The sequence below is a fragment of the Suncus etruscus genome, chromosome 9 (genome assembly GCF_024139225.1).
Source record: "Suncus etruscus isolate mSunEtr1 chromosome 9, mSunEtr1.pri.cur, whole genome shotgun sequence".
Lineage (NCBI taxonomy): Eukaryota > Metazoa > Chordata > Mammalia > Eulipotyphla > Soricidae > Suncus > Suncus etruscus.
The window spans coordinates 59,693,307-59,708,461 of NC_064856.1; the positions used below are offsets into that span (position 1 = coordinate 59,693,307).

The 15,155-nt window shown below is 36.9% G+C and overlaps 1 protein-coding gene across 2 annotated transcripts in view; it reads right to left on the reverse strand.

Moving 5' to 3' along the window:
* Positions 1–15,155, reverse strand: part of SBF2 (SET binding factor 2) — a 394,504-nt gene that overhangs the window by 216,692 nt on the left and 162,657 nt on the right. For both annotated transcript variants that reach the window (XM_049780980.1, XM_049780981.1), the window contains exons 4-6: positions 8,184–8,306; positions 6,882–6,992; positions 4,402–4,507 (exon numbers count right to left, since the gene is read on the reverse strand). In XM_049780980.1, coding sequence (XP_049636937.1) covers positions 4,402–4,507; positions 6,882–6,992; positions 8,184–8,306 — 340 coding nt within the window. The remainder of the gene's footprint in view (positions 1–4,401; positions 4,508–6,881; positions 6,993–8,183; positions 8,307–15,155) is intronic.

A 15,155-nucleotide genomic window follows, 5' to 3' on the forward strand; every position in this document is an offset into this window, starting at 1 on the left:
TCCTGAGTGCTGCCGGGTGTGGCCCAAAAACAAATATAACATAGACATAACACATTGCCATAAATACAATATTATTCACATAGCACTATAATTTTCTGTAAAAAATACAAATCTTCAAGTAAATATATTTCATAATATCTATAAATGACAAAGACATAAACAAAAATGAGGCCAAGTAAGATATGAAATGATTAACAGGGAATTAGGGGAAATGAGTTAGTTGGGTGATAGCAAAAGTTTACATATATTTATTTCAGGCAAACACCAAGACCCCTGAAACTATGAAAAACCATTTGTATAACAATCCTTGGAGAGAAGAATCAAGGAAATGCTATCATTACATTTAGACCTCTCACAGGAAAACTGGTCAAGGCTACAAAAGAATCTTAGTCTTATTTGCTTCCTGTCTGTGCTTTCTTTGTAAGATTCAGCACTATACCAAGTTACTCCTAAGCCAGGTAGTGAGTTCTGATAATGGTTTAATATTGGCCTTCAACAACAACTCAACCAAACTGAAGGGTGATAAGAGCAGGCATTCAGACAGAATTATCAGTACCACATGCTTTTGAAACTACAATACTGCACATAGGGTTGCTTTGAAGACAGCTTTCTCTCTCCAGTGCTTTCTTATCTTTTTCTTATACTTACACTGAGAAAGTAAAATTTGCATATGTAAGCAAAAGATAAAGCTCAAAACACTACAAAGTAAGATAATAAAATCTGAACTCTAGATGATTAATTACCATGCTCTGACATTTTTCATCTGTTTATAGAATACCTCATAATGAGATATGATTGCCATTTTCATTATGGCTAGAGTCACTCACTAAGCACTGATGCTTTCTGTGTTAAAAGTACTATACCATCCATATACAGAGGACACAAGAAAAGGCCGTTCTTGAAATCAGGGAACTCTTCCTATTTACAGGGAAAGCATAGATATAGCTTCATCCTTGAAAACATTTGAAAATCAATATATTAAACTTTTTTAGATAAGAAAAAACTTGCATACTATACTTCAAAATGTCTGAAAATAAATATATCAAACTTTTTGTTACATGAGAAAAATAAGATGTCTGATTTGTTTATGCTTTTAAATGTTAAATAATAATTACTACTCCCATGTCTGCCCGGCCAGATTCACTCTGTTGAGATGTAAATCAAGACATGAAAAATTATGGGTACACTATGCAGCTAAAAGCTAGCAATCTCGATAGGAAAAGGAGGGGTCAAGTTACCACCTGCCAAAGCCAAGTCTGCTGTACCCACCACCCACAAATACCACTATGTCAATGGCCCCACTTCACAGCTCTTTTACAGCTTTCTGCAGACTCAAACCTGACCATAGTTTCAGGTATGCCAGTATTTGGGCTGATATCACCAAGACTTTTTTGGAGTGAGTGCAGGCACACTCCTTCCACCTTCTTGTACTTCCAGAAGACCTGACTGTCAAACCCACACCCACAAAAGCTGTACTATATAAGCAACAGTGCTTGGAATTCCGGGACTAAACAATCATGAATCCATTTTTGTTTAATACTATCATCTCAATTAAATGCCAATGTGTACATGAAATCACCAATGTTAAGAAACAAGTGAGGGCTCGGAGAGATAGCACAGTGGCTTTTGCCTTGCAAGCAGCCGATCCAGGACCAAAGGTGGTTGGTTCGAATCCCGGTGTCCCATATGGTCCCCCGTGCCTGCCAGGAGCTATTTCTGAGCAGACAGCCAGGAGTCACCCCTGAGCACCGCCGGGTGAGGCCCAAAAACCAAAAAAAAAAAAAAAAAAAAAAAAAAAAGAAACAAGAAACAAGTGAAGTAACAAAATGGTCAATGAGTAACAAGAGTTTACTAAACCTTCTGATGACATATCTCATTGGAAATACAATAATAGTTTTCACAAATTTGCTTGTTGCTGTATTTTTTCCTTCTTTTTATTTTTTTAATAATTTTGCTTCCATTTTTCTGAAAACAAATGTATTATGATCAACTATGTCAACTATGTGATGCATGCTCTTAAAAGAAAGTAAATTTAAAATAATTACATATAAAGAGAAATACGATTAAAATATTTTACATGATAAAATATATTAAAATTATACAAATAAAATGTCTGAGTTAATGAATTATAAGTAACACTATAAATATCTTTCATGGATGAACTTTCTCTTCTCCACCTATTCTCAAACTCTACCCTATGGGATTCCTACTGGGAATCAAACCAGGATTTGACACATGCAGTATAATTAAACCACAACCCATGCTCAAAGACAGCTTGTCTTTTAAATCTCTTAATATTCAGTTTCCTTCCTTCATTCCTTTCTTAATAATTTATTTGTTAAAGAACCTGGGGCATTTAATCAATGTAATTTCTGAAAGTTTGAATTTTGACAATCACTCTTCGAATAGTTCAAAGTGTTCCAATCTTCTGTATATCCAATAATCAAACTAATATTTAAAGCCTCAGGCAAAACTACAGGTTGTATTCAGTGAGGTGAAGGGCACATAACATGCTTGCATATTCTTGAGCCATTTTCACAGATATGAGATAAATTATTGTTGCTTTATTTTTCATTTCCCTACTAATGAATCTCTTCATGTGCCTAATCTGTATGTTTTCTCTGAAAAGGGTCTCGTTTCAGATCCTCTGCCCATTTAAAATAGGTTGTCTTATGACTATTTAATATTTTTTGAACATCAATCTTTTGTTAGATATCCTTTCACTATTTCTTTTGGTGGGAGGGAGGCAGACCTGAGATTGTCAGTGGAGATGCTCAGGTACACTATACCTGGCTCCATACATATTTCCAGATATGTTTAAGAAGATCATATTTATAACACCCCTGTATTATCTCTCTGGCACTGTTAATAACTTCTTATGGTATACCAATGTTTTATAGTTTGATGTAGTCACATTTCTTTATTTTGCCTTTATTTCCTTTATTGTTGGCCTAAGTCCTGAAAAACTTATCCAGGGCCAATATCAGAAAGCAAGCTGTCTGTATTTTCTTCTACCATAGCTAAACTGTACTAGCTTGGGGGAGAGGCTAATATCCAATAAAGTAAAATTGCTCTTTTTACCCATTTCAAAGTGCTGTTCTTACATTTGCTGCTACTGTTATTACTGTTTCTAGTGCCATAAGTTAAGTCTAATGTTTTCATTTCTGGTTACTGTGACTTCTTAACTAGCTAGGAATTCTTATAAAGGTATATTTCTGCTATTGTATTTGTACATTTTGTTAATTTAATGTTTATGCGAAACTTATTCTACCATCTTGCTGATTTCACTCAAAATTCTCAATTTTTACTTGATCTTCTTCACTATTTTTAATATCTTCTTCACTTCTCCCTTCAGTAAAACCATAGCTCTAATTTTTATCTTCTCCATCAGACAGAAAACCTTTTAACCAGGCTTCAGTTGTTACTCAGTCCAAAACCAAGATTTCCTCTCAGAAAAACTGGTCTAAAACATCTAACTCATTTTTCTAAGATTTTGAACTCTTTAGGAAATTCTTTACTGCCTCTGGTGCTTTCAAGGATATTTTTTTGTATTTTTATACCTTTCTACCAGAATTTGTTATAAAGCCAGTCTGAATTATAAAAATCACTGTTACTAGAAGAGGGGTCTACATTTTATAAATTTATAGTTATTTATAGCAAATTTTCTCAGTGGGAGTATGAATGGTATTTGAGAAAAATTACTTATGATGCACGTACGTGACACATGAAGAATGTTTAATATCCCTAGTCTAGGATACTAAATGTCAGTAACAATACCTCCCCTCCTCCTACACAAATCATTGTGAAAACTAAAAAACATATGACAGGTTTAATATGGCACTAATTAAATATAAGATAAATAATAGCTCCTAGAAGTGTGGATTTCATTTCAAAGCCTTACATCCCTCTTCATGGTAAATTACAAATTTAAATGAGTCTGCAGAGCAGTGTTTTCCAAAGTGGGTGTTAACAACCCACCCCTTTTCTAAAAATAAAATGGTCAGATGAATAGGCTAAAATCAACTAAACTGATTGGTATGGACCATGGACAAGCTGCAGGTAGTTCATGAACCTTTTAAACTTTCCCGGCCAGAGAGATAGCATGGAGGTAGGGCATTTGCCTTCCATGCAGAAGGATGGTGGTTTGAATTCCGGCAACTCATCTGGGGAAAGGCAAAATATACTATCAATCCACCCATTAAAGCACAAAGAAACTATGTCTAATTTCTCAAGTAAAGGGAACAAAAATTTTTTAAATCTATTAGTTCACATAGTCCCATGTAATTATATAGTTTATATATTAGGTGATATAAACTTAAAATACATATAAATATATATTTATATTTAAATATAATAGGTGCTTTTATAAATAGGCACTGAAAATAGGAGAAAAAAACATACCCAACTGCTGGAACAAGACAGCAACACTAGTGCCTGTGACAGGAAGACTATCATGTAAAGGAGTTTGGATCAGTTGCCTATCTCCTGCACCCAAGGAAAACAGCTTCTGTAGATGGAAAGAACACACATAAATACACGAATGATTTTGTTTCAAATATTGTTTCTTACAAAGAAACAACTAACATTTTATTATTTATTATCAATGACTTTCACTTCCTACTGAATTTGTTTTTTTTTTTTTTTTTGCTTTGGGGCAAAGCCCAGCTGTGCTCAGGGCTTACTGCTAACTGTGGTCCTTATAGGGCCATATGAGGCAACAGGGATTGAACTAGGCAGCACTTGTAAGGCTAACATCCTGCCCACTATACATCTCTCCAGACCTCCAAACAATTTTCTTGAATTAAAAAAAAAATACGGCTCCTTTTTAAGTTTAAATTAAGAGCAAATCATGATCATTTAAGATTGAGGGCAGGTTCGAAGAGGTGGTGCAGTGTTAGGGCGTTTGCCTTGCAGGCAGTTGTCCTAGGACAGACCACAGTTCTATCTCCCAGTGTCTCAAGCCAGGAGCGATCTGATCCCAGAGCCAGGAGTAACCCCTGAGCATCACTGGGTATGGCCTCAAAACAAAACAAAACAACAACAACAACAACAGAAAAAACAAAACAAACAAAAATGGTAAGAGGGCAGTCAATTTATCCAATATATATAAGTGATTGTGTCCAACTGATGAAGCCAGAGATAGAACAGCAGCAGATACTTGCCTTATATGCAGCCAAGCCAGGTTTGACCCCCAGCATCCCATATAATCCTGTGTAATTCCTGAGTGCAAGCCAGGAGTAACCCTTGAGCACTGCAGTGTATGACAAACACTCCTCTCCCATCCAAAAAGAAAATTTAGTAATTAAAAGTTAAAAATGTAGGGCCAGAGATAGGTCAACTTCCCTTTCATGCAGCCAAGCTGGGTTTAACCCCTAGAACTCATCAGTAGTGATTTCTGAGTGATGAGTCAAGAGTAAGCCCTGCAGGGCCTGAGAGATAGCGTTGAGGTTAGGTGTTTGCCTTGCATGCAGAAGGTCGGTAGATCAAATCCCGACATCCCATATGGTCCCGTGAGCTTGCAGGAGCGATTTCTGAGTATAGAGCCAGGAGTAACCCCAAAGCACTGCTGGGTGATACCCAAAAAACAAAAAAAAAAAAAACCAACAACAACAACAAAAAAGAATAAGCCCTGCATGCAGTTAACCTGGGTTTGATCCCCCAAGACCACAGAATTGATTTCTGAGTACAGACCAGAAATAAGCCTGCTGGGTGTGACCCCAAACCAAAACAAAAATCAGTTGCAATGCTACAAAAAAAATCAGTGTGAATCATACATATCTGAAAAGTATTAAAATGTTAAAGTCAATGTTTTTGTATGCCAGTTAAACAAGGTTTGGGGAAAGAAAGAGAGTATGACTCCTATATTTAACATCTATTTTTCAAAGCGGATCCCTGATATTTGACAACAGACATTTTAATTCCTAAAGAGAACCAAAAAAGTTCTCTTCTTTCAAAGTTTATTGTAAGCTATTCTATCACAGATTACGTAAAACAAAGTTTTAGAACTAAATGCTTTATCCAGGAAATAAATTGATTAATTTATTTGTAAGTAGTTACAATGTTACAAAGAATTATATAGCAGTTTTCTTAATGCTTTGTTCTAATATTTGGTTTTTGGGTCATACGGGTGGCGCTCCGGAGTTACTCCTGGCTCTGCACTCAGAAATCACTCCTGGCAGGCACAGGAACCATATGGGATGCCAAGATTTGAACCACCGTCAGTCCTGAATCAGCTGCGTGCAAGGCAAACACCTTACCGCTGTGCTATCTCTCCAGCCCCCGCTTTGTTCTAACTTTTATCATATTTTTGATAGGGGCTAGAGAGACAGTATAGTGGGCAGGGCGCTTGCCTTATGCATGTCTGATCCAGGTTCAATCCCCAACATCTTATATTGTCCCATTCCCACCCCCACCCCCACCCAACTTTGCCAGGAGCAATTTCTAAGTGCAGAGTCAGGAAAATCCTTGAGCATCAATGGGTATGCTACTAAACAAAAATATTTTTGATCATGAGGCATCAATATATAGAGCAAGAAATATCACATTGTAAATGTTCAACTTTATAAAAGTATATTTAAAAGAAAATACAAAATAGAGTTCAAGTTACACAAAATATAAATGTAAATTATGCTGAATAAAAGGTGAATCTCTATTAAGATTAACCTCATGGCCTCAGAGCCTCCAGGAAAAAATGAATCCTGGGTCTTGAGAAGGCAGACCAGAAGGACAAACTACACTTAACTGAGATTCCCTCTTTTAAATAAAAATAAAAAAAAACTTTTAAATAATTTATTTCTTCTCTTTTCTTCATAATGAATTTAACTGAAGGAGAAAAGAAGATGAGCAGAGACCGTCCTTATCTGCCTTTTAATTCTATTTACCTGAGACCCTCCAGTTACTGGAACAAGGCAAGCACACAGATTTGCTATGAGACTCTCCAAGGAGACATTCAGACTGTCCACATATACAGTATAAATCAAACCCAGGCAAGCCTGCAGAAAGAAAGACACATGCAATTACTTAATGAAAAAAGGTAACACAAAAAACAAGTTGTTGTGACATCTGCTGCTAGGAAATTTTCTCTTTGAATCTTATTAAGTATAGTCTTCAGTGATCATGGAATAAAATTAAGTAGCAAATGTTATTAAGCTTATTAAATTTTCTTTTAGAACCAGAAACTCTAAATGTATTTTTGACAGATTTTATAAAAAACAGACACCTATAATTTGTAAAACAGGTATTTGTTTCCAGATAACCAACTACAAAAAAAACAAATCTGCAGGCCTTAAAATGTATTTGTTTCAACTTTGAAAAAAACCCAAATTTTAAGATAAAAAATAGAGCAAATTTATCTTGCTTCATGGTTGTTACAAATTTTGAACATTCTACATAAAATTAACTTATATGAAACTTTATAAATGAGACAAAATATGATTAATAACTAAGTTCAGAAAAGGGTAGATCAAGTCAAAGACAAAATGCTTTCTAGAATTTTGTTTGTCTGGGGGCCATACCCTGTGGTATTCAGGGTGTATGTTTGGTTCTGTACTTAGGGATCAATCCTGGCAGGGCTGGGAGATCAATAGGGTGCCAGGGATCAAACCTAGGTCAACTGCCACCTTGTCCAGTGAACTATCTCTTCATTCCCCAACCTACTAGAATTTTGGGGCTGGAGAGACAGTACAGTGGTTAGGGAGCTTGAATGTGGCTGATGTGGGTTTGATCTCTAGCATCCCATATAAACCCCTAGCCCCGCCAGCAGTGATCCTTGAACAAAGAGCCAACAGTAAGCCCTAGGATAGCTGGTGTAGCCCAAAAAACCAAAACCAAACTAAATCTAAGTAGTGCAATTTTAAATTGCCAAAACTATTTGAAATCTCACTTGAATCCTCAAAAGAAGATATACATATATAAATACATATACATATTTAAAAAAACCTGCTGCATCATTAACATACTGTAAGTTGCTACAAAGGATTTCTTTGGGGTTTACAAATTTTGGAGTCCGTAAACTTGTAACTTATATTAAGGCATTCTATCCTTAGAAGTTTAAATAGATGCGTTAACTTTATTGATAAATTCCTAAACCAATATAAAAAATCCTTTAAATACAAAGAACATGTTACCAGGTTCATTGAAAAGAGATTTCCACAATCAACAAAGACAATTATAAGTTTATTTACCCTAAAAATTTCCGGGTAGTCCAGTCTGGATACCAACACCAAGCTTTTGGGAGCAAATACTTCTGCAGGCTGAATTAAGCCAGACACTTCCACTTCACCATCAATCTCTTTTTTCTTTGTTCCCTAGAAATTGAAACAACAATCAACAGATAGAATGGTCTAAATCTATAATGTCACATATTTTCATATAATTAAAAATCTAAAATTAATAACAAAACTGCCTTTAATATGCTGAGAGGACTAAAAAGTGATGAACTTATAAAACAGGACAAACTTATTTTATTTTTGCAAAAGCTCTAACAATATACCATAATTTCATTTAATCATCTTGTTTCTGTGTTAGGTAAGTTTAATAGCGATCAAAAGAAACTTAAACAGAGAACTTGTCCTCAAGGAAAAAAAATGCTTCAGAAGACAGGGTATTTGCCCTGCAAGAAGCTGATCCTCCACCCATATGGTCCCCCACCACTACCAGAAGTGATCCCTGTATATCCATGTATAGAAAATTTCATGACTTCATCTTTCCTGATGAATCTATTATGGAATCTATTATGCTGAGTAAAATAAGTTAGAGGGAAAGAGATAGACACAGAATAGTCTCACTCATCTATGGGGTATTAAGAAAAATTAAAGACATTACTGTAATTAGGCCCAGAGACAATAGAGTTACGGGCTGGAAGAATCGTGGCTCACAATTTGAAGCTCACCATAAAGAATGGTGAACTCTGTTAGGGAAATAACTACACTAACAACTAGCATGACAGAAGTAGAATGCTCGTTGCGAATACAGGCGGGGGGGGGGGGGGCATTGGTGGTGGAAATGTTGCACTGGTGAAGGGGAGTGTTCTGTTTATGACTAAAACCCAACTACAAACATGCTTGTAATCATGGTGCTTAAATAAAGATTTATATGTGTTAAAAATAAAAAAAGAAGTGATCCCTGAACACGGAGCCAGGCATAAGACCTGAGCACTACTGGATATATGCCCACCCCCTAAAAAAAGATATTAGTAGTTACTGTTAATAACTGAGGAGGCACTGCAAGGCAGCAGAGGTGCTTAGAGGTGCATGCAGGACTGAGTATAGAGCCAAGGCCTCACATATGAAAGTCATATGCACAACCACTTACTTCAGACACATTCCCACAGCATTAATTTCTATTATTGTTTTTCTGCTTGTCCAAATCATTCAAACAAAACTGATTATTTGTTAAGACTCTTAAGACTTGCGGAATGCTCAATTCTCTTAAACATGTACCTCAAAAATCTCTAAGTCCTTTTGGTCATAAGCAATGCTGCTGAATTTTTTAGAAGAAAAATTGTTTTCATAAACTAAACTAAGTTTCAGGAAGCACTTAAGTGCTATGTTAGCTCACATCATTTATATTTTAGCTTAATAAAAGGATAAATAAGCTTCTTAGAAAATACTGGTTAATGAACACCCAAAAAAAGTCTCATTTAGAAGTCCACAAATACATTCTGTACCAACTATTCCATAATATTATATGATACATCTTAAAAGTTTTATGTTTAAAAGGAAAGTGGCTGATCTCTGAAAAGACTTCAAAGTTCAAGGTATGCTGGTATTTGGGCTGATATAATCAGGAATGAGTGTATGTTTTCCCTCCCCCTCCTCACCTTCTGATATTTATAGCCTGGCAGCTAAAAACCAACCCCACAAATGCAATTGCCATGTCTGCATTTGGCCAGCTCCAAAGACTCACTATATTCGTAAAAGAGATTTAAGCCAAGCTGTGAAAACCACCTCACCAATAACCTAGCTTCACCACTTACCCACTTATAATTTTCAGAAATGCCAGAACAGATCAAAACTCCAGGTATGCTGGCATTTGTTCTGACATCACCAGGACTTTATCAGAATGCGTGCAGGCACAACCCCTCCCTCTACTTTCTCGAACTTCTGAAAGCCCTGGGAGCCAAAACCATGCCCCACAAAAGCTGTATTATCATCCACAGAGCTTGAAACTCCGACCTAGACCATGTGGTCGGATATATGCTGCGCAACACTCCAAATTTTTTAATACTGTTATCGCAATAGAAATACCCCAATTCAGACATCAGCGTGGATTCAATGCATTTTAATATTCAAGAACAAAACAAATGGGGCCGGAGAGGTAGCACAGCGGTGTTTGCCTTGCAAGCAGCCGACCCAAGACCTAAGGTGGTTGGTTTGAATCCCGGCGTCCCATATGGTCCCCCGTGCCTGCCAGGAGCTATTTCTGAGCAGATAGCCAGGAGTAACCCCTGAGCACTGCCAGGTGTGGCCCAAAAAAAAAAAAAAACAAAAAAACAAAAAAACCAAAAAAACAAACAACAAAAAAGAACAAAACAAATAATCAAAAGACCAACTTAGCAGCAAATAGCTTAGTAAGCCATCTGACAATGATTTTTTTTTTAATTTTTGTTTTTTGTTTTTGGGCCACACCCATTTGACGCTCAGGGGTTACTCCTGGCTATGTGCTCAGAAATCGCTCCTGGCTTGGGGGGGACCATATGGGACACCGGGGGATCGAACCGTGGTCCGTTCCTTGGCTAGCGCTTGTAAGGCAGACACCTTACCTCTAGCGCCACCTTCCCGGCCCCGTCTGACAATGATTTTATGACCTCATTGTGAGATACAATAAATTTCACAATTATTTTTTTGGTTTTGGGGCCCATCTGACAGTGCTCAGAAGTTTCTCCTGGCTCTGCACTCAGAAATTATTCCATGTAGATTCAGGGAACTATATGGGTTGCCGAGGATTGAACCTAGGTAGAATACATGCAAGGCATATGCTGACCTATTGCTCTGGCCCCCAATTTTCACTTTTTTTGTTGTACTTCATAAAAATAATTTAATCACCATTTATTTATAAACAAGAAATATAAAATATATTATTTTATGCCTGCCAAGAGGGCAGGCTTGAGAATGGGTGAGATTCGGGGTTAATGGAAGGGGAAATATTACATTGGCGGTTGAGATTGGTGTTGGATCATAAGTATTATGAACAACTATGGAATACATGGTCTTTAAATAAAGTAATTTATTTTTCTAGATAATATTTTTGAATTCTATGTTAGGATATTTTCTCTAACTAGAAGACCACTTTCCTTTCTGTCAAAGGTCCCCCTTAAAATAAAATTGTGTTCCTGAGGCCTTTTCTTCATTGATTTGTTTTTTCTTCATCTTAAATTTCAACAGACAGCCGCATACTTTTTTCTCCTATCAATCCCAAAATTCCATCAAGTAACACATCTAACTACCCCTTTGATAATTCCAAATTAAACAAAACCCTGGTTCTCTCCATTTCTTATCTCTTATTCAGACTGTCAGAAAACAGTGCTTCTTAGCACTGCTACTGCTACTGCTACCACTATACTCTGAGCAACCATCACTGCTTGACTGCTTGTCTGGAATATTTTTTTATTAAAGCAAAAAGTTGGGCCCGGAGAGATAGCACAGCAGTGTTTGCCTTGCAAGCAACCGATCCAGGACCAAAGGTGGTTAGTTCGAATCCCTGTATCCCATATCGTCCCTGGTGCCTGCCAGGAGCTATTTCTGAGCAGACAGCCAGGAGTAACCCCTGAGCACCACCGGGTGTGACCCAAAAACCAAATAAATAAATAAATAAATAAAACACAAAGTTATTCATAGTTGAGTTTTAGATATAAAATGTTCTGTACTAATCCCACCACCCATGTCAACTTTGCTCCACCAATGCTTCCCCTCCAACCTGCCATCTTGACAGGCACCTTTATAAGATTGTTAAATTTGGGTCTCATGATTTTGGTGTTGTTGATTTTGTAGTCTGGGTATTTAGTTCTGTTCTTCCTTAATACTACTGATGTTACTGAATCTACTTAACTCCTGTTCCTAGTTATTTTTTTTTTATCTGTCTTTCATCCCCTCCACTCCATTTCTTTCCTTTTCTTCACTATACTGTGGGGCCAAGGATAATCTAAGCAGCCTCCCCTTTCAACCATTGCATTTTCAATCATGCAGTTATTTTTAATACTACACATAAGTGATATTCTTTATCCTTCTTCTGGACTATTTCATTTAACATGGTATCTTCTAGTTTCATCCATGTTACAGCAAACTGTAGAATGCATCATTCCTTATAGCTATGTAGTATCCCACTGTGCAAATGCATATGTGCATACATACGTGTGTGTTCTGTGTATGACATCTTCGTGATCCACTAATCTGTCTTTGGACATGATGGTTGATTCCAAGTTTTAGCTACTGCATGGAATGCTGCGTATGTGCAAATGTCCTTTTGAAATAATGTTTATCTTTCCTGGAGATAGATAACCAAAAGTAGAATTGTTTGGTCATATGGCAGCTTGATTCTGAGTTTAATGAGAAGCTGCCTTACTAACTTCCATAGGAAGACAGTTGGACCAGACAACATTCCCACCAGCAGATTGTTCTCAGTATCTTTGATATATGCTATTCCCATTGATATAAAATGTTATATTATTGTTGTCTTGATTTTGGTTTCCCAATTGTAATTATGATGAGCTTTTTTTTTTCCATATGCCTGTTGGCCATCTGTTGGTCTTCCTCAGAAAAGTGTCTGTTCATTTACTTTCTTCATATTTTAGTGAGCTTTTTAAGATAGGGGGTTAATATTCTTTTATTACTTTATATATCTAGATATCAATCCTTCATCTGATATGTTGAATGCAAATATGTTCTATTCGGCTGTCCTTTAGGTTTAATCCATGTTTCTTTTGACATACAGAAACTTTTTAGTTGTAATTCCATTTGTTGTTTAGATTCTATAGCCTTTGCCATTAAAGACTCCTTTGAGGTCTAGGCCTTGGAGCATCATGCCTATATTTTCCTTAAAGTACTTTAGATTCAGATATGATCTCAAGGCCTTTGAGTTCACTTTTGTATAAGGTGTGAGATAAAGTCCAGCTTTAATTTCCTATAGTTGGTTGTCCAATTGTCCCAACACCATTTGTCTTAACTCCATATCATGTTCTCAACTCTTTTGTCAAAAACTATCTGACCATATATATTAGATTTTGTCATTGGATAGTCTATTCTGACCCAGTCAGACAATTGGCCAGTATTCTAGTACCATGCTGTTATAATCACTATGACTCTGTAGTACAGCTTTGTTAGTAGCAAGATACCTCCCAGTTTCTTATTTTTCAGTATGGTTTTGTCTAGAATATTTTAAAAAACACTATCACAATATCATTACTTTATTTAAGCACCATGAATTGTTCATAATACGGTTATTTTTATGTTTCCCACAAAGTTATTCATGATTCAGCTTCGATTATTCAATGTACAACACTATCACCATTGCACATGTCCTCAATTTCCCTCCCCCTGCCTGCCAATAGAGCTATTTTTTTTCTCTCCTTCCTTCCCTCTCTCTCTGTCTGTCTCTCTTCTCTCTTTCATTTCCCCCTTTAGATACTGTGGTTTGCATTATTGTTTTTGAGGGGTATCATGCCTATCACTTTATCTCCTTTCAGCACCCAATTCTTGTCCAGTGTGATCATTTTCAATGATCATTGTAATGAAGGTATTTTCTCTGCCCTAACTGCACTCCCCCACTATTTGTGGAAGTCTTTGTACCACGGATTAGACTTCTTGGCCTTTATCTCCATTAAAAAGACACTATGTTCTGTCTTCTTTAGCCCACTCTGGTTCTTTGCTGTTGCTCAAACATGATGAGCATACAGATCCAGTAACTGCCTGAATCATTTGGTTTGCTATTTTTTTTGCCGGAAATTACCTTCCCACATCCTAAGGAATAATTCCTTCATCTCCATTAGATTTTCTTTCAGATTACTTCTGCTCTGTTTCGCTAGTTGAAATAGTTAATTCCCTAACATTCCTTATCCCCAATTTCTTGCTTTATTTATTCTGCCATGGCACTTGTTACATCCAAAATAGAATTTATCTTACTTTTTGGTTAGTCCCAATCAAAATATACACCATAAACATCAAAACTAGAAATTTCTGAGTTACTGAAAGTAGACTTTGGCTGATATAGCTGATGCAGGCAAGAAAGCAAGCAAGTAAGTAAGAGAGGGAGGTTCCTTTGGCAATGAGTTTTGGTAAACCAAGATAAAATATAAAAGAAGATACTCATCAGAGCCAGAGAGATAACATGGAAGTAAGGTGTTTGCCTTGCATGCATAAGGTCGTTGGTTTGAATCACGGCATCCCATATGGTCCCCCAAGCCTGACAGGAGTGATTTCTGAGTGTAGAGCCAGGAGTAACCCCTGAGCGCTGCTGAGTGTGACACCCACCCCCCCCAAAAAAAAGGGATGCTCATTTGGGCCATACTATAAAATGCTCAGGGCTTACTCCTGGCTTTGTGCTCAAAATTATTCCTAGTGGTGCTTGGAGAACACCATGTAGTGCTGAAGATAGAACTAAGATTGACCAACTGTCAGGAAAACATCTTACCCACTATCCTATTCTATCTCGCTTGTCCCCAGAGAAAAATTTGAAAGAACGTTATCAACAGTTATAAGTCTTTACATTTGTTCAAATTCCTGACAACAGTTGCATATCTATATAGACAACCTCAAGCTAGGGAAGTTCTATAAAACTAATGCTGCAAACTCAAGCTGCCTTGAATTCACCCACATCCCTTTACTCTAGGTGTGCAAGTTCTTCCCTTAAGTTAAAACACATTCCATTTGGGGGGTGGCTGTGTATCCCGCCTTACGGTGTGCATTTCCCTTCTTTGCTTTATGGGATCTTCTTCTTCTTCTTCTTCTCCTCCTCTCTCTCTCTCTCTCTCTCTCTCTCTCTCTCTCACACACACACACACACACACACACAAATACACACACACACAAATACACACACATACCACAGATACACGCTATTTTACTTCTCTTGAAATTCTTTTCTGTGAGAATAGCCAAGCTTCTTAAGAACCTAGATGGAGTTCAGAACTTCAATGTCTATGCCATATAGGAAACTGTATA